Source organism: Seriola lalandi, unplaced genomic scaffold (genome assembly GCF_002814215.2).
Source record: "Seriola lalandi dorsalis isolate HSWRI2012SDOR001 ecotype SW California unplaced genomic scaffold, Sedor1 jcf7180002055008, whole genome shotgun sequence".
Classification (NCBI taxonomy): Eukaryota; Metazoa; Chordata; class Actinopteri; order Carangiformes; family Carangidae; genus Seriola; species Seriola lalandi.
Genome location: NW_019525551.1, coordinates 1,838,068 through 1,858,869, shown reverse-complemented (window position 1 = coordinate 1,858,869; position 20,802 = coordinate 1,838,068). Strand labels below are relative to the sequence as shown.

The window sequence follows — 20,802 nt, the reverse complement described above, 5'->3', positions numbered from 1 at the left end:
TCATCTGTTTGCTCATTTACATGTATGTCAGATTCACAAAAGAAGAAAAAGAAAACTTCCTGAACATGATATTGATATCTATTTTAATGTGTTTCCCATTCATCTGTTTGCTCATTTACATGTATGTCAGATTCACAAAAGAAGAAAAAGAAAACTTCCTGAACATGATATTTTTCTCCACTGGGTTTAGAGGGGCTGTTAACCCTCCAGCTGTTATTAGGAGTCTCTATCTGTTCATGTGTTTTTTTGATCATACTACAGCTACATCCCAGTTCAGTGGTGTCCTCCATCAAAGTCTGCATTTTAACACTAACATGCCATTACAGGTTTAAAAAGGCTGTCCCACTGTTTCCACTCTCCTGTCCACACAACCAGGACGGACCAGTACAAACCAGGACGGACCAGGACAGACTAGGACAGACCAACTACAGCTACATCCCAGTTCAGTGGTGTCCTCCATCAAAGTCTGCATTTTAACACTAACATGCCATTACAGGTTTAAAAAGGCTGTCCCACTGTTTCCACTCTCCTGTCCACACAACCAGGACGGACCAGTACAAACCAGGACGGACCAGGACAGACTAGGACAGACCAGGACAGACCAGGACAGACCTACAGAGCCTGAGTCGTGTGATGGAGAAAGAACTGATTTGTGTTTGTGATTCAATAATTTGTGTTCTTCTTCTAAGTGTGTCCACTTTCTGTGCAGGAGAAACCTCAACTTTTTTGGAGACCTGAGAGCTGAGTGGTTAAGGCGCATACCACATGGATACAAATGCTCTGAGCAGCGAGTTCCTGGTTTGACTCTCGGCCAGCAGGAATCTGTGGTCTCTGTCCCATTTCCTGTCTCTCTACACTGTCCTGTGAAATAAAGAAATGCCCAAAGAAGAAGAATCCTGGACTCTGATCTATGTGAGGTGGATCCTTTTTGTTTGGGGAGGAGGAGCAGGATCAACCTGCTAGCCTTTCGTCCTCTGAGGAACAAGGACCATTTTAGGCTGCGTGTTTCAGAGGAGGTGACACAGCTCACACTATGCTTAATTTACTGAGCACAGTTATAGAAAAGGGAGGACAAGTTTACTGTCAGTTTGATTGTACGTTTCCACGACAGCAAACAAGACACATGCTGAAGATTTAACATGTTTTCATCCACTACCACCTGTTAGCATCTGTTTCATGCGCTGTCACTGTATCAGGTGGAGGTTTACCATGGCTCCGTCGTCTCTGGCCCTGCGTATGTTCTGACGTCCGTCCAGCCAGTAGACCAGCCGGTCCAGGGGGTCGTAGCTGACAGCTCGGACGTTCCTCAGGACGTGGATGGGCAGGATGATGTCAGGACTCTGCTCCCCCAAAACCATCCTGCTGATACTGGCCTTTTGACTGAAGAGCAGGAAGCTGGAGGGAGCTGCAGACAGAGCGGGAGAGAGAGAAGGAGGGGGGGGTAAAGAGAGAGAGAGATGGAGGGGAGAGAGACAGAGAGGGAGGTGAGGGAGACAGAGAGGGAAGAGGGGAAGAGATGGATGGAGAGAGGGAGTGAGCGTGCTGAGTGGACACAGTGTCTCTCTGGCAAAATGAAGGCTGAGGTTTGCTCAGTGCATATTGTGAAATACAAAAACAAACACGCAGTCAAAACCCAGAACACTGAGCCTAAACACACACACACGCACGCACGCACTTACGCACGCACGCAAGCATGCACGCACACGCACACACACACACACACAAACACATACACACACACTCACCATCCTATGAGAACAGCTGAAACCACTCTGAATGATGGTCCCAAGCGCCGAGGACGCATGGAGACCTCTTTGGAAACATCATGTTTGACGGAGGTATGCAGGGTTTCACAGTCAGTGTGTGTGTATGTGTGTTTGTGTGTGTGTGTGTGTGTATGTGTGTGTGTCTGTATGTGTGTGTGTGTGTGTGTGTGTGCATGCGTGCGTGCGTGCGTGTGTGTTTACAGATTTCCACATAGGTTAATCCTTTAACCTTTTCAGTCATGTCTGTTCCATTTGTTCTTGTCTTCTAACTACAGCTGCCAGGGAAACCTGGTAGACAGGGCCGCGTCATCATCTCAGTCATTTCTTTGGTTTCAGGATACTTTCATTTCTAGATTAGACTTTCACAGTATTGACTGAAACATAAATGTTGAAGGCTGAACCACGGTCACAGTCTCTCCTTTCCAGTGTTCCAGTGTTAAATAATGACCAGAGGTGTTTTTGCAGAACATGATGACGTCACAGTGAAGTTGACAGTTGCCCTTTTCATATAAAATCTCATCTTAATTTTATCGTTATAGATGTTTGAGTTAAATAGTGTCATAACCAGTGCACTTACAACAGTCACCACTCTGCTGCTCTCACACTCAGTTTCCATTCATTAACTGATTCAAACTGCTTCTATCAGTAAGAAGTTATCATCAGTGACACTCAACACTTGTTTTACATTTACACATTTACATTTACTCATCTGTCAGACGCTTTTATCCAAAGTGACTTCACCGAAGCTTCAGAGCAGTAGAGCCTTTGGTGTAAGAACTAAGTACTACATCTATTTAATAAGTGAAGGAGATCAGGTGAAGTTCACAGTAGGAGCCAGTTAGACATGTGAGGGTGTTAGAGGTGTTAGGAGAGGAGGCGCTCTGTGAAGAGAGTCTTCAACAGACTCTTGAAGACAGAGAGGGACGCTCCTGCTCTGATAGACATGGGTAGACCAGACCAGACCAGAACAGTCTGGACTGAGACTGTCTTATGTGCAGGATGGTGATGACAGACCACATACATCAGAGGAACACAATGTCTGAGAAGGAATGATTAAGGTCAACTAGATGGATCAGACCCAGATGTCTCTCTGAAGGCAGCATTAGAGACTGAATCAGATTCAGGAGGTCATGGATAGCCAGACTGCTGCATTCTGGACGCTCTGTAAGGGTTTCACTGTGTGAAGGAGGCCTGTCAGAAGAACATTGCAGTAGTCGAGGCAAGAGATGATTCTTTTGATTCAAAAGATTATTTTTCAATTTTTCAAAGCCTAGCAGTTGCTCAGAGGGTGTAATCGCTCCCTAGGAGAGTGTTGAGTTTCACCCATTTACAGCAATGAGAACAAATGACTGTGTTGTACTGATGGATTTACTGCTCTGGAAATATACGTCATCAGGACACTTCAAGTAGAACTTATTTAAGACATTAGTTTTTACAGCCAGTCCTAGGATTCAAACCAGAAGCCTTCCCCTCCTACACATGTCTGGTCTCTATATCTCAGCAACTCCGTACTCACAGCTACAGTTTCGTCCATCAGGGTTCAAGGTGTAGTGAGAGGCGCAGCGGCACTGGGCTCCGGCAGGCGTGGCCAGGCAGAGGTGGGCGCAGTTGCCATTATTGTGGGAGCATTCGTTGGTACCGTCCTGACGGGAGGAGTGGAACACCAAGATGTCCAGCATCAGCTCCAGCTGGCCCTGAGGACACAGTGATGGAACAGCAATAAAGCTCAGCATCTCCAGACTGACTATGAAAATCTTTAACATTTTAACATAAAAAAACTTCCAAATCATTTAGTCTCCTCCATTTGAATAAAAGCTACAGAAGAACGAAAATCACACTAAATATCAAACATTGAAAGTGAAAGAATTCACTGAGGACTGGTCCACACCTGCAGCACCACTGTGCGGTTGAGTCCACTGCGTTTGTCTGCTCGCTCAATGCTGCGCAGGTTAAAGTCTGTCCAGTAGATAAAGTCTCTGTACTGAGTCAGACCGAAGGGGTGAGGGAGGTCGTCCACGATGAGCTCCCTCTGAAGGCCTGAAGAAGACAAGACAGCATCTTTAAGCCTGCTCTTCATCAACAACAGCATCATCATCCAGTGGAGTGAGGATGTGAGTGGACTGTAAACTAAACCAGAAAAGAGGCAGTAACCTGCACTCCATCGTGAAGGTAGGAAAGTATTGGCAATTGATTCGTTTTAGTAAACTTGTTGTTCTTTAAACAGCTGGTGTTGATCATATTTCCCACTGTCCCTGAAGATGAACTGAGATTTAGTGTTTATGTCCAGTCTGGTAGCTGAATGTTTTCTGGATGAACTCAAGGTCCACTTACTAGATTTATTTTCTGTTAAACTACTAGATGTTAGTTCACAGGAGAGGATGGAAGGAGGATGAACCATTCTTCATAAACATATTCCCTCATGTGGTGTTTATGGTGGTGGAGAGCGCTGTCTAACATGTCACTCTCACTCCCATTAGACATGTTTCATCACAAAATGAAGGTGATCGCTCAGAACATCTTTGTATTGACCTGAAGTGATACAATAATAATAATGTGAATAATAATGTTAAGAGTAATAATAATCAGATCGGATCAGACTTATTTTTTAAAGGACTTTTAAGCATCTTCAGGCTCCATAAGTGTAATAAATACATTATTAGATGTTGATTTGAAATGTAAATTCGGAATAACATCAGCCCACAGAGACAGGCGGCACCCTCTACTTCGTGTGTTTATTATTTCGGTGCAGATGTTTTATCTAAAGAGAAATGAGCTGCCAGTGTTTGATGCACAGACAGTCAGAGAGTAGTAGGATAGTGTGATAGTGCTGTGTGTAACCGCCTGCTTGACAGAATGCTGGTGAGCGTGTCCAAACCTTGCATGTTGGTGCTTTCGATCATGCATGTGTCCAGGTCAGTCCAGTAGAGGCGATGGTCTACGTAGTCAATGGTCAGTCCGTTGGCCCGGCCCACTTTGTCCACCAGGGTCATGATGGTGCTGCCATCCATGTAAGCTCTGGCTATACGAGGACGACCCCCCCACTCTGTCCAGTACATGTAGCTGCAGGGACAAAGGGAAAAAACACTGATTCAGCCAGGCGGTCAGGTGAGTGAGCTGTGGTGGTTTCAGTCAAATCTTTTTCCTGATACTGTTTTTATTTGATTGGATTAACTCTGCCAGGACGGGAACCTGTTTCCACTTTATGAGCTTTGTTTTGTAAAGAAAACAACTTTGTTTTTATTCATGTGTGAGTGTGTGATCATAAAGTGACATCAGATGCCTCCAGGCAACAGCCTGACAGCTCTGTGCCATGACATCACCAAGTGTGTTAGGAAATGTAGCACGTTGGCACAGGTACTTAACATTCATAACACACACACACACACACACACACACACACACACACACACACACACACACACAGGTGGTTTAAACAAACAGGTTTAAAAGTGTCATCTCTCTCAGCTGGAGGCTCTGGGGAACAAGGCGGGATGCTGCCTGTTGTATCTTAATACCAACACAGTGACATCACTGCACTCTCACTGCCTCAGACAGAGTGAGGACACATGCTACATGAAGTCACTGACTCAGACCCCTGACAGATGTGAGTGTGAAGTCTAACACAGGTGTCTGTCACTGAATCACTCCACTGACTAACTAACTACTGCTGTTTGCAGCTGCAGCCACAACGTCTCTGTGTTGGAAGTGGAACACCACCACATTAACACCATGTAATACCAGTCTTACCCATTAGCTGGATCCAGTGCTAGCGAGCGTGGGTTGTCCAGCGAGCGTGGGTTGTCGAGATCCTTGCAGACCAGGACCTGCCGGTACTGGCCATCCAGCCGGGCCACCTCAATGCGGTTAGTACCTGTATCGGCCCAATAGATGTTACGACCCATCCAGTCGACCGCCATACCTTCTGGGTAGTCCAGTCCGAACTCTATGACATGTTCAACTGAGCTGCCGTTCATATACGCTCTGCTGATTGTCTGGAAGACAGAAAGATGGCAGTGAGACAGGAAGACAGTTAGCTAACAGTTAGCTCAAAGATGTGTTCTGACTGATTATCTAACATACATGTTCATTCAAATATACATACACAACCCCACTCATTTCAAACACAGATTTAACTGTAATAGTCTTTCAAATGTGGATAAAAGCACCAAAATTGGTTGTGTGGTTATGTCTATATGTCTGAGACCATTGATTTGAAAAATCCCATTAGCTGCTTGACATTTCCACTATTTTCCAAGATGGCCACCATTTCCAGCATATGAAACACGTATTTTACCACAGAGTTTTACCCACGGGACAGATATAAATGATTTTGCATATTGAGTCCTAAGTTGACTGATGACATCAAATCCACAGCTCTTACATGTCTAATTGCAAAATGTATTTGCAAGCCATTTATTATGAACAATGTACCAAAGGTTCTGTAAAAGTCTATTTGTGTACTTGTCTTTGTTGTCCTGTATGTATTTAGCACAAAACGGGCTTCAAATGATCTTAATAGATCTTTATCCAGCGTCTGCAGCTGCATAATGTTGTGCTAGCAAACCTTGTTAATTGTTAACTGAATTACACCCTTTGACATTTCAAAGGCATATGCCTAAAATACTTCACCTTACAAGCTTGGATCATCATCGCCAAAAGAGAAAACATCCTAATATCTTAGTATGAAAGAATACACCATTTAACACCTGCAGTGTACTAAATGTCTCCTTCTATGTTGTTAAAATGTATGATTTGACACCTAGATCACAAAAATGGGAAAATTGTGGGTGAATGCTCGTCTATGTTTCACTTGATCTGACATAACTTCAATTCAATCTAAAGCTTCAGTACGTCTCTCTAGCCCAGCCCACCTTGGCCTGGATATCTGTCCAATAGATTCTCCTCTCAGAGACATCAAAGTCCAGAGCTGAAGCCTCTTTCACTCCTGTCAGAGGGATGGCCACGTCGTTGCTGTTGGTGCCCAGAGAGATGCTCCTGATGTTGTCCCTGAGGAGAAAATGTTTAGCTACTGTTACAGCCACTTTCATTTTGAGGGAAGACCTTACCAACACCAATTCATTCATTTTTCACACCCAGTTGTTGTCCACCATCATTAATAGTCCCAAAAAGACACACTGACGATATGAAAACATAACACCTCCAGCTCTGACTGTCGCCGGCACAGAGGAATAACAAAAACAAAACAATGGCTACACAATAGTCTTCATATCTCTGTCTTTCTGTTGTTCAGAGTGAGCATTGACTATGATAAAAAAGTTTTATTTTTAGAAAAGTTTGGAAGATGATGAAAACATGTAACAGCATAAATTTGCCCAAATGTTGCATCATTTGCAGAAGAGAAAAATCGAAGTGTAATAGAATCTAAAGCCCCTTTTCCACAGGTCCACAACCCACTAACATCAGGCTTTTGTCTGCAATGGAAAGGTATTTATCGGCTCCAGCTCCAATCATCATTGATGTAAACACAAGGGTGAACTCTCTAATTTTCACCTGTTTCCCTGCTGTGATGTCTTTCAGAGCAAAGACACTGTGAACACACCTGTCACCTGTCCAGGTGCTGTTAAACCAGAAAGCCCGCAGCTACACTGAGCTCCGGGATGAAAGAGTGAAGCTGCAGTCCTGAAATAAGTTTCAAAAACACGCAATCACTGATGGAAGCGTCTCATTACAGAGGCTCCGTTACAGACATGACAGGTCTGTTTTACCCATTAGCACAGGAGCTAGCAGCTCACTATCTCTCCACTGTGTCTGTATGTGTGTCTGTGTGCGCTCTCTAAGTGCATGTGATGACATCACTCCCTACAGTTGTGTGTCCTCAGTTCGAACAGAAAGACAAACTCGACTGGCAGTGAAAATGGGGTCAATCAGCTTTTATTAGTGGGTTTACCCACTAATACCTGCTAATGTTAGTGGAAAAAGGGGTATAAATATTCTTGGAGAAACAGTCTACACAAACTACACAACTAAAAAGAGGTACAGAAAGGACACACCACAGAATATGCAGGTGCATTTACTGAGGGATTCTGATTTTGTGTTGCAGTTTGCTTTGAGAGCAGCGAGCGGCTCTGAGCGGGAACAGCAACTGGATCTGCTCGAGGCCAAAGACTGAACCACAATTTAACCACAGGCTGTGCAGCGTGAGCAGCACGCTAGCAGAGCAGGACGAGCAGTTTCAGAGCTTCATGTCTACACAGGGTGCGTTCAAGTACAGTACAGACTGCTCAGGCAGAGGTCAGAGTCCAACACACACTGCAGTTACACATATGAGACATCAGACAATAGTAACAAATATGCTTTGGGTTATGTTTATGTTTATATAGCAGCAGTAAAATGCTGCCTGTCTAGACGACTGTAGTTCCATCAGACACATGTGAGGTATGGACAGTCTGTAATAACAGACACCAGTTACACAGACCAAGACCAGTCAGAGTCAAAACACCTACTGGACCAGGTCCAGTCTGAGGCAATAAAACCAATGTCTCAAGACTTCAGACTGAAACTGCTGACAAAGAGGAAGAGGAAGCAGCCTCACTCACCTAAGAACCAGGGAACAGTGGTCCACAAAGTATTTCAGGTATATGTGACATTTGTTTTCTAAGTAATGGAACATGTACCAGCAGCAGGTGAGAGGAACAGTGGAACAGTGAGCAGACGACGGGTGGGTGTACCTGTTGGTGAAGAGCAGGAAGGCCTCTGGCACCACGCAGGTCTGCAGGTCTGAGAGCAGCTCCATCCCCATGGGACAGGCACAGCTGACAGCCTGCCGGCGCCAGAAACACAGATGGCTGCATCCGCCGTTCTCCAGCGCACAGCCGTTGGTACCTGGACGCAGTTTGAAGGAGGGAACGTACTAAGTATCAACATTGATTTGACACCAAATTTCGCATCCTCACCTGTCATCCTTACCGTTTGTCTCTGTCACTTTTGTGGCCTTCAGCCCCATTAAATCTGGCAGCTGGTCAATGATGATCTCCCGTACAGCCGTGGCTTTGTGGACCCTCTCGATGCTGCGTCTTTGCCAGTCAGTCCAGTAGATGTAATCACCCAGCAAAGTGAAGCCGAAAATATGAGGCAGCTTGTCCTCCAGCAGAGTCTGTCTGTTACTGCCGTCCACGTTGATCACCTGACACAGGAACAGAGAGAGACGACAGGGAAACTATAAGAACCTCTCATTCTTCATGGTCAGAACAACTGACAGCTGTGCTGGAATATAATACTGACTCTGACCTTTGACCTCCCAGGGGAGGGGGTCATTTCCATAAAGGTAAAAGAAGACCACATATGATGCAGAGGTTGTAGGTAAAGAGGCGGAAAAAGTGGAGGAAAGGGAGAAACTGACTGACAGGAAGTTACCTGTCCAAAAATAACCCATATCTCCAGAGCAGGACAACGTAATGGAGACACTGGAAAGTGATTGTAAAGGGGAATTCCTCACAGCTGACTGTGAAGCATACAACAACAGCAGTGGTCTTGCTGGGAGGCTGCTAAGACCTGAAGTCAGGAGAACCAGGAGGGAGCTCCACACATCAACACAATAAACAGTTGTCCCAGCTGTGTGTTCTTTTTCAGTCTGTCCCTTCAGTGCTAGTGAAGCCCTGCCAAGGTCCTTACAACTCCGTGTTATGGGAAGGCCTAGTCAGGAGTTGTTGGGTTAATGCTGTCTCATTTCATTACCGTCATTTTTGTTTCGTTTCTTTTTTTACACAATGCTACATTGGTGCAAACTTTATAACAACATTTATATCTTTCCTGGAAACTCTGGTTACTAAAATAAAAAGACTTTAAAAAAAACAAGAATCATGGCTTTAATCCTTTCTCATGCTCAGTTTCTTGTCAAATCACCATTAACCAAAGGAGAGACAGCATGGTGTGTGTGTGTGTGTGTGTGTGTGTGTATGTGTGTGTGTGTGTGTGTGTGTGTGTGTGTGTGTGTGTGTGTCATACACTGCTAAAGTTCTTCCACTACACAGCAAATGGATCCATTAACAGGGAATGCTGGGAAACGGTTCAGGCAGGATTCAGGATTAACATGCTAACATACTTACTTACAGAATCAAATGTAAGTGCTGCTCTTGTGTTTTTCTGGGTCATGTAGTGTGAGGAGTCTAACCTGAAGCAGAAGATAACCAGGTCTGACTGTTCAGATAACATCAGTGTTTTAGCCATAGACTGTAGATAAAGATGGACTTAGCCTCTGTGACGTCACCCACAGGTTTGTGGTTCAGTTTCGAAGCTCAGAGTGAACTGCTCCACTGTCGCCATCTTGGCAGTGCCTGACTCCGCCCCTAACTCCCAGCTAATCCATAAATGGTCGAAGCGGAGGGGTGTGTGTTAAGGTAAGACATGCATGCCAGCATGTGGCGAGCTTATGCTCACCCACCTTTCACTCACCTTTAGCTGACCAAATGTTTTCTCATTTTATAATTAATTCATATATTTATTTGATTGACTGAAAGGCAGCTGAGGCTGCTTCTTGACAAATGCGAGATGTGAAATGCTGATAATGTTAGGAGGTGAGAAGAGAACATGATACAACAGCTGGCTGCGCAGCCATGGCACCCAGTACAAGAGCAGCTCTCCACAGCTTCATGTGAGACACAGAGACAGATGTAGTTGTCGCTCAGTGATCAATCAGGACGAGTATCTTTATCTTTGTGCCTCTTTCATTCACATTTCTCTCTCTCGCTCTCTTTTTCTCTCTCTCTCTCACCTGACATCAGGTGTTTTCAGTAACCAATCAGATTCCGCTACGATCTCAACCAGCCAATCAGATTGTTGCTGTCAAATTTTAAAATCTGTTCTCCTCTCTTCTGATGTCAGCTTTATGTCAGTGCGTATTGCTGTGACCCTCCTCCACCCCCTCCACCCCCAGACTTCAGATCCAGCACTAGGTCCAGCTCATCAGGGTCCACATCAGATCCAGATCTCCAGCATCCTCTGCTTCCCACCACCACCACCAGTGTTTAGACCCTGGGTGGGTTTACAATAATTCACACAGCCCCACCCCCTTTTCACATATCAAGACTTAACGATGGAGTCTAATCCTCTCTGGCAATGCAATGCAATAAAAGAATGCATACATGATACAATTAAATTTTTTTCTGACATGAGTTTAGCTCAACAGTTCTATAGATGGCACCATGTTGGTTTCCACCCAGTGTGAGGGATAGAGACCGTAATTCAACCTGCTCCATCTACAGTGACGTGTTTGGAAAGAGTTCAGATTTTATAACCTTGAAGGTGTATCAATTGATTTCCAAACGTAAGACTCACAAGAAAACATTCCACCTTAAAAGACGCCTGTAGCTGCCGGTAGCCTCTGAGCTGCTCGGTGAATTAAATGGTTCATTAGTAAAGATGAAAAGACAGAAAACATCCTTTCATTCATCATTCACTCTTCTGACACTTTCTTTATCTGTGAAGCTTTTACACAGAAACATGACAGTTAGTCTGTTACACTGGGACAGCTGGTGCTGCTAGAGATGAAAGCTAGCTTAGCTACGTTTTAATAGCCTAGCCTGTTAGCTTAGCTTGACCTCTGCCTGCATTGCAGCTTTTCCTTTGAATGGATGTTTCCAATGTGGCTTAACTTGCTCGACGCAAGTCAGTAAATGAAATCAGTGAAAACACAAACTACTTGTGTTGATTCACCTGCTGCTTAATGCTACGCTAACTACGACCTGCTACATCCAAGGTATGGTCTAATATTACTGAGCTGGATGTTCGTCTGATGCTGCGTCATATTATCAACATGATCAAACTGCTCATAAAGTCAGTCTAACATCTGATCATGTGATCACAGCTGACTGATCTATGTTAACTTATCACCATAGGAACAGTGGCTACATAACCTTATACGAGACGCAACTTAACGGTGCTGTGTGCCTGCATACATGTACGTCATAGGTGAACTCCAGTTCTACACCTCTGACCATCATATGAAATATATAGGATCATACTATATGAGCTATTACCATCATTTTTGAATCAAGAATCATTTTTGAATCAAACATTTTGAATGTTTAATGTGATGAAATGTGTTCCCACAAACAAAATTCTGTTGACGACACTTTAAAGTGAACAGATATTTATAAAATGAAGATGAACAGAATAATGTGATACAACTGAACAAGAGTCCAAAACTTACTGCACACTGTTTTAAAATAGGAAAACAGATCCACTGTTCACACCCTGAAAAATACATAAGAGGACGACGCACACATCACTCCACTGAAAAGAAAAGGGAATGAAGAGGAATAAAGAGGAACCTCTCCACTGACGCTGGGTTTCACACTGATTTCACAAAGACTTTGATTTATTTTTGCCATCAAGTATCAACTCTGCAAGAAAATAAAATAACATTTAGAAGAGAAAAAAGAAAGAGAGTAGAATCAGTGTTGTTGCTGTGATGAGCTGTTTTCTGTTTAGTGAGCACTCATTTAAATATCCATTCACAGAAGAAGGGGGGGCAAAAAGAAAAAATAAACCATTCACTTTGATGGGCCTCTGATCCAAGGGAGGTTCCTGACCCCTCCACAAAAAACCTATTCATTTATCACTGTGACACAATTAGATATGGCCGTCCCAGTGAAAGGACGGCAGAGAGACGCTCCCTCTCTGCCCTCTGCTCCTCTCTCGCTCTTTCTCTCTGCCGGCTTTTTCAGGAAGAATTATGCACTGGGAGTGTGATTTTCTTCCCCCGTCTTTTTTCATTTTGGGTGTGAGAACGTCTCATTTCTTGATGGACACGGGGGGAAAAGGGACAAAAAGACAAGAAAGAGAGCAAACAGAAAAGTAACAAAGGTCTGATCAGACACGCAGGGAGAAGTCAGACCGTCACAGGACAGTTCACATACGCTCACACACACCGACATTCTCTGATACACTGAATGAAACACACTGGAAGAATGGTGTCCTGTGGAAAACAGGAGAATCACACAGGAACCAACCAGGGACACACTGAAGTCTGACTGCTGACTGAGTGTCCATCTGCTTCTACTCACTTATTGTTATGTCCAGTTTACAACCCAGTCACCTGACCTCAGTGATAACCTACATTACTTCAGGCTCAGGGAGGCTGCAACTAAACACTGATTACTTTTTACATGAGTTCATTAGCAACATTAGTAGTCTATAAAATATTGTAAAAGATTGTTTTTTAAAAATTTCCACGAGCCCAAGATAAGACTCTGTCCAACAGTCAGAACAGAAAGAAATTCAGTTTATAATGATATGAAACACATAAAAGCAGCAAAGGGAGTTTATTTCTTCTCTATACACCGTGTTTAATTACCTTCTGTAAACTAACAGATTAAATGTCAAATCATTGCTGTGTGGGACCGGGCTGTATTGGGAAAATGTTAATGCAGTTGTTAAATATTTAGGGATATGAAATTCCAAATACTTGTCCTGTGATATATTTTTGGAACATTAAAGGTGCTGTGACCTCTACATGACCACAGTTCCACTCGCAGGTAGGAAAGTTGTAAGGCTGAATGTAAACGCTCCGATCAGGAACAGTGAAAGGAAACTGTCCAAGACACCCTTCAGCCAGTCAACAACACAGACTGAATGATTGCCTAATTAAAATATTTGTATAAATACTGAAATATTTCCAGACAATGTTCATTTGTTTTGTTTTTGGTTGGGAATATGTGTTGCTCTGTTTCATTCATGATGTGCTGTTGTCAATAAAACAAATGTCTAATGACTGCAGCAGTAAACTGATGCAGAAGGATTCAGCTTCAATCTCACTGCTCAGAAATGGACTTTCTCTCACTTTTACCAAAAGGCAAAAACATAATTTCTTTCTTGTGGACTGAATATGTTTTGAGATTTTCCCTTTTGAAAACAACAGAGACAATGAGAACAATTTTTCCCCTGTTTGACACCATCATCTGGTCCACTCAAGGACCACTTACTGGCTTTTTCTCCGCTCTGGTAGGTAGAGTCAAATATTATACATATAATATAAAATGTGGAAATAACTTTTGTTTAACATTTCATGTTTCATATTTTACCAACAAGACAAATTATGTTTTTATTTTACAGATGTTTTTATTCTACATGTGCTCACTAACTGATCACATGTTAATTACCTGAATCCTCAACTGTGCTGGTCTGCAATCAAAATGCACACACACACGCACGCACACACACACGCACACACTCAGAGTTGTTTCCTGTATGAGCAAAAAGAGAAGGTTCAGACACCCTGGGAGTGTTTACTTATAGTGGCCGTTTCATAATGTGAGCGTTTGTCAGGAATGTGAACCAATGTGTGACACATGATACACTCAACAGTAACAGCAGCCACCAGTTACCAGCTGCTCTTGGCTGTTGCTGTAAACTTTTAAACTCTACTCATCACCTTTAAATTCTACAATCTTTCATTTCCAGGCTCTTTTCCTTTCTATAAAATCCCCTGATCTTAACATAAGACTTATACTTAAATATGTAATGGTACAGAACACCAGAACCTCTACGAAAAGGCTGTTTTTCTACACATCTGACCATATGATCAATAATGAGGAAGTAGTTGGGTTTTTCTTTCATTTTCTTAACCTCTTTTTTTCTTTAGTCACTGTATATGCTGTTTTTAGTGCTACTACTATTTTTTTCATGCTGTACCAGATGTTTTACTGACTCTTTAGATAAAGCGTGAAACTTGTCACTTTTGTCATTATTTTCTTGTTCCCTGTCTTTGATTTTAATTGGATGGATGGATGGATGGATGGATGGATGGATGGATGGATGGATGGATGGATGGATGGATAGATAGATAACAAATAAATGGGTAAATGTGTTTGTGCTGAGACAACTTCCAAACAGAGCTTGTCGTGTTCAGGGTTATGGTCTTGTGGTGTTTACTGGTTTCCTGTGTGTCATCATTGTGCACAGGCCAGAAATGTTGCCCCTCAAGTGCAGCTTTAATTTAATTTTGTTATATAAGACAACTGTCAATAACTGTTGTCTTATATAACGAAATGAAATTAAAGCTGCAAGCTGTGATATGGGGGGCCTCGCCCTGTCAGGAACCTCGGGGCCTCTGCCAGGAGGCCACTCGACACCACCAACATGCATTATGTTCCTGTATATCAAGTGTAAACCACACCATGAAAATGTAATTAAAATCAAATGATGATTACGATCAAGAGTTACTTCCTGTTTTCAGTAGGTGGCGCAATGACTATGACTTCATATTATCCAGATGTCTTCAGTGTGGGACTGTCATCAAACATAAAGTGTAGAGCATATTGAACGATGTATATTTGAGTTATAACAACTTCCTGTTTCATGGCAAAGCATCAATTTCGCTGCGCCGCCACAGCCACGCCTTCAATGAAAAGTCCCTATTTTCACATTGAGGCATCATCGAGGGGTTTAGCATTTTCTGACCAAGTTTGGGGCAGATTGGACAATATATACTGGAGTTACAAGAACTTCCTGTTGCGATATTCTCCACCACGGGCAGGTCCTCCACTGTAAACTCAAAAGCTTCACAATCTAACATAGCAAAGGTCTTCAGATTAGACTGACCAATTATGATGTTGATATGATGAATTCTGTAGGAGAAAATATCCTTAAATCACCAAAACAGCACAAAAATTGCAGATTAAATTCAAAATGGCTGACTTCCTGTTGGGTTTAGGCCATAGGTGTGAGAGTCTTTTTTGTAAATCTTGGCCTGTACATGTAGGTGGAACCCCGGGGATAGGAAGGGCCTCACTGAAATTTTCTGGGGGGCGCTATCGAGCCATTTAGCCACACCTGTGTGTAAGACCTGTGTGCAAAGTTTGAATTTTCAAGTATATTTAGGCACCCAAAAAACATTTCATTTTTGTGGAGGAGAAACAAAATAGTAAGAAACACCACAATTTCAATTTCCTCACACACTTTGGTGCTCCAGCCTTAATTAATTAACATTTTGCAAAGGCACAACACAGGCACGCTGACTCCTCAAAAGTCAAGTTACAGTAGGACTGATTAACCTGAGCTTTAAGATGTGGACTCTCCCTGTTCATCACAGATCAAGTCCCTGCTAACCGTCATTTCACTGATCAACACACCTTGTTGATACAGAAACAGGTTCTGCTTCAACTGTCTGGAACATTTTACTGTTTGAAAGTGTTACAACCAATAAATACAAGGTTTTACAACAACAAGTCACCACAGAAACAACAACGCAAGTATGTAGTCAAAAGAAACTAAACCCAATGTACTGATGTGCAAACATGTCCACTGACTGTTTCTAGTACAGATCTGTACAGCTGATTCTAGGTCACAGCTCCAGATGTTTAGTTTTAGTCTGGTTGATTCAGGGATTTCTAACACATGTTGATTCTGGTTACATGTAGTTAATGTTCAGATCATTTGGTCAAAGTTAAGTAGGATTCAGGAGCATGATCCTGGTATAATTGTAACGGGGTGTGATAGGACCCAACTGCAGCACAACCAAACAGATGGATAGTTGGTAAAGACCTTTATAGATAAACCAGCAGAGAGAACACACACAGGTGGGTATGAGGAGTCGAGGATGGGGTCCGGGGCTGGAGAGCCGGGGGTCCGGTGAGTGTAGCGAGGTGACTGAGCTCACACACACAGGGGAAAGTTCATGGACCCGAAGGCTGGGGCTGGCGATGCCGAGTGTTAGGGAGATGTCGCCGAGGGAACTGGAGCTTCATTTAATCCATATAGAGTTCTTACGCTGTTGATATGTGCATTGAAGCCGACGTGATTTGATGGAAAATGGATTAAAAGAGGGGAACTAGCGAGAAGCGAGGGGAAGAGACAGGCCAGAGAAAAAGACAGCAACTGTGTAAACTTTGGATCATTTCAAGCTGAAAAAAAAGAAGTGTGTCTGTTGTGAAACGGAACTAGCCGACCACAATAACACAACATCAAAGCTTCAGCATCTCAGCAGAAAGTCTACACATCCAGTTCACAGAGCGGGCCCAACATAACAACATAAGGCGAAGTTAACAACGTCAATCAGTATGATTGCTAGTTGTGCTAGTTAATGCGAGTAAATAATGCACGTCCATTGTATGTAATGGCTAGTTAAGAACCTAATGTTTTATTAATGTGGTGGCTCGTTATGATGTCCCTGCGTTAGTTAAGTGTTGCTCAAGGACATACACCTCTCTCCTGCTCACACACACGCACACACACGCACACACACAAACAAACAAACCTACACCCCTCACAATGACTCCCTAGAAAGCATAATATCAGCAAAATAAAATCCTCAGTTTATGTGACTGCAGTAAACAGCGTCAGCAGGTGCAGGGTAATCCTTCAACACAGTAAATAAAATACATCAGCCAGTCTTATCGACTTACTGTATGATATTTAAGGTAAAGTAATAATTGAATTTAAAGAAATAAATGTTTTAAGGAACGTTTAAGGAAAACAAGTTCACTTGACCATCTACTGTGTGTGGAGACAAACACAGCTGTGGGCTAGTAGCTGCTGTCGCTTGCTCACCACAACAGTGCTTACATCTGACCACAATATTACCATTCTAATAGGATACATAAGATCAGCCACAACACACACAGACACAGACACAGACACACACACACACACACACACACACAGATGTAGGCCAGAGGCTGAGCTCCTAGAGGAAATGAGACATACAGCTACAGTGAGTTTGTGGCAACAGCGATGGAGGAGCGTCTAGAGGAGAGACAGACGGAGGGAAACAGGATGAAGGAGCAGGGAGGAGAGCTAGCTGGCAGGACACAGTGGAAACTCTGAGCAACAACAGGTGTTTCTGTTATTTTTCTAACCTGAGAACTCAGGCAGGATTTATGGAAACACGTCAACACAGTGTCGTGAGCACAATCACTCGTCACGCCGTGACCAGCGTGATGATATAATTTGAATATATGGTGTTTGATATACGACAGTATGAGATGATTATAGAAAACTCGAAACTGAGAGCGTGAATGATGTTTTTTTATTTTCCTCCTGGCTCCACAGTAAAGATGGAGACATTCCTATTTCTTTTTATTGTAAACCACAGGGCTCCAGGTATGTGACCTGTAAAAACTACATTAAAACACTTGAACCATATCTTTGAAAGACACAAGCAGTTTAACAAAGAGTGAGTGTTGATACTGAGAGGAGTTTTAGAAAATGGTTATTTTGAGTCTCCTAAGTGCTGCTGTTGGTTGAAACTGCAATCAAGCTGAAGAGAAGCTGCTCAAACCTTCTTCCACAGGAAAGCTCCACACTTCCACTTCTCTCATAGATAAACATCAAACAGAAAATCACAGAAACGCAGGCACGCTGTAATGCAGGCTGTGATTTTTGCAGAGCTTGTTGGCTGCCACACATCAACTCATTAAAATACAGCCCAGTTTAATTTACATATGTGCCGTGTTATGTTCAAATTATGTTACAAAACTGGCTTCAGCATTTGCAAATATTAAAGGCCCTGGAACCCGGCTTCGGTAGGTTTCGATATCCAAAATGTAATACCTCGATACGGTCCAGCCCAAGTGTTTTTTTATAATTATATTCTTGTATTTTACGTTTCAGGTGTTTTTTATAATTATATTAAAATTATTACAATTATCAAAAATATCATATATGGCAGAACATATCACAATATTTGATATTATCAAATATCAGCCCAAGCCTGAGCCAAGAAACATTTCAACCTTAAAATGAATATTATTTAAGTCTGTGTAAAATAAAATAATAACACACTTGAGAACTGCAGGACAGGAATCAGCTTCATTTATTCAAACATCTCCAGTTGGTGAAACCGGTGAACAGACAACTTAGTTTGCCTGCTGCCTGTCAGTGGAAGCTTCTATGTGTGTGTTTGCCTGTCCTTGGCTGCCTGCTCCATTATTACCACTGCCAGCGTTATAAAGAGAGGCTCCACCATTTCACAAAGCTGGCTCAAATCGTCTTTCACGGCCCTCACGGGGGATAAAGCATCAGGGCAACGCGGAGCCACTCAGAGGCCAATGTCCACACAAAACTTCATTTCAATCTTTTATCTAACTGATCCATTCAGCCACACAGAATGTGCCAGGCAGCGATCAGAGGCAGAGCAGACCTGAGTCACAACACTGATCTTCAGTGTTTCAGGAAAAGCAAAGAAAAAGAAAAAAGTCAAGTCTGTCGTGTCGACATCTACATGTTATATTTGAATGTTATGATAAAAAATATTTTTTGATCATTTTATTTTCAACTTCATTATTTTTTATTTACGTTTTAAATTCTTGAATAAATCTGGACTGAATGTGTTTCTAGTGTGGGAGGACACACACTCAGGTAAGAGACAGGAAGCAGCTCCAGGTGAGTGTTTGAACCTGTGCCTTCTTCCTCTGATGCTGCAGTGCTAGCTGCTGCTACATGCTATCTGCTGCTCCTATTTGACCGGCTGGGAAAACCATCCACCATGGTTGGGTAACGTCCCACGCCCCCTGGCTGTGACAGCTTCCGTCCAGCTTCTCTCTGTTGAACTTGTCGTTATGTTTTTTGTATTTCTGGTTCTGCCTTTCGGACTGGAGGGCGTGTGTGTGTGTCCACTTGATCTCGGTCTCGTTCTCACTCTGAGCAGCTTCCTGTCCAGCTCCAGGATCTGATGAAGCAGAGTAGAGGTTTCTCTTTGTTGACAGCTCAACAGTTCAGTGTCGCTGTCATAGAGCTTCTGTTTTAGACCCAACTCTTCTCTGAGGACTTCAGCTGCTCCTGCACTTGAAAAAGTTTTTTCCTGTCAGAGGTGGTGAAGGCTCAGGTGAGTTAGATCCAAATGCAGAGAAATGCAGAGATCAGTTCTTTAGGTTTGTGACATGAAAACCTGGCTGTCAGTGAAGACTGTCATTGGTAGAGGTGGAAATACTCAGCCGTGGTGTTGACTGGACGTTGTAGTGGTGCTGTTGTCCATGGGGGTCCATAGACTTTATGTAGCTATATTGAGCTACATAAATCAAACAGCTGCTACTTCTTTAAGAATTAACAGCAGAACAAAGGAGATGAACTCCACAGTTGCTACAGCTGACAAACAGACAAAATGCTACGTTGCTAGGCAACACAGTAGTTATTGATGCTATACACTGAGTTATTTGTTGCACATATCCATCTGAGCATCAGTGTCTTGTGCACCGTTAAGTCCTTCACAATCTGCTCTGAACTTCTCTGCTCCTTCTTTCACTATTAAAATTAAATGACTGATTTTTAAAAATACAAAAAATAAACATAACTTGTTACTTTCACCCCTGGTGAAGAGCCTGGTTATACCAGACAGGACCTCAGTGTCTTCTTGGAAGATGGAGGACAGAAGGTGTCGCAGGCATGACGTTGGTCCTGGTCCTCAGAGGCTTCACTGTTCCCAGGCCAGGTGAGATATGTAATCCCTCCAGTGATTTCTGGATCTACCTTGGGGTCTTCTCCCAGTTGCATGTACATCCAAAGGAGGCATCCTAACCAGATGTCCAAACCACCTCAATTGGCTCCTTTCGATGTGAGGGAGCAGCAACTCTACTCCCAGGTCCTCACCCTGTCTGTCCGGCTGAGCTCAGACACCTCATCTCATTCTTATGGTCACTAACCAGATGTTATGACCACAGGTAGTAGCAAAACAATCAAATGAAGAAAACGTCTTCACTGATTTGTGTAACTTAAGTAGTAGTAATTTTCTATACTGTCATTTGGTTTTGTTTTACTACACAAGTGTTAATTGCTCATATAAACTAGTGTACACTAAATACTGTTGGGTAGTTTAACCTACAATTAAACTATGCACCTTTTGTTCATAAACATTTGTTTTATATGTCAAATCTAATTCATCAAAGAAAGCAGTGACTGGAAAGGGACGCAGTAAAAGTAGAATGTACCATCAGATGGACTTGAGTACAATACAGGTGTCTCAGGTACTTCAACACAGTACTTGAGTAAATGTACTTGGTTAAATTCCTCCACTGACACTGGCACATCTGTGTCAGCTGGTATCATACAGTCCCATACTCAGACAGCTACTGATAGAGGGAGC

At 42.9% G+C, this 20,802-nt stretch overlaps 1 protein-coding gene across 1 annotated transcript in view; it reads right to left on the bottom strand.

Annotated features, from left to right (window-relative positions):
* Window positions 1–20,802, bottom strand: part of lrp5 (low density lipoprotein receptor-related protein 5) — a 76,953-nt gene that overhangs the window by 12,286 nt on the left and 43,865 nt on the right. Inside the window, exons 12-19 of the mRNA XM_023397356.2 lie at window positions 8,694–8,910; window positions 8,456–8,609; window positions 6,638–6,773; window positions 5,514–5,758; window positions 4,642–4,826; window positions 3,655–3,803; window positions 3,283–3,460; window positions 1,209–1,405 (exon numbers count right to left, since the gene is read on the bottom strand). Coding sequence (XP_023253124.1) covers window positions 1,209–1,405; window positions 3,283–3,460; window positions 3,655–3,803; window positions 4,642–4,826; window positions 5,514–5,758; window positions 6,638–6,773; window positions 8,456–8,609; window positions 8,694–8,910 — 1,461 coding nt within the window. The remainder of the gene's footprint in view (window positions 1–1,208; window positions 1,406–3,282; window positions 3,461–3,654; window positions 3,804–4,641; window positions 4,827–5,513; window positions 5,759–6,637; window positions 6,774–8,455; window positions 8,610–8,693; window positions 8,911–20,802) is intronic.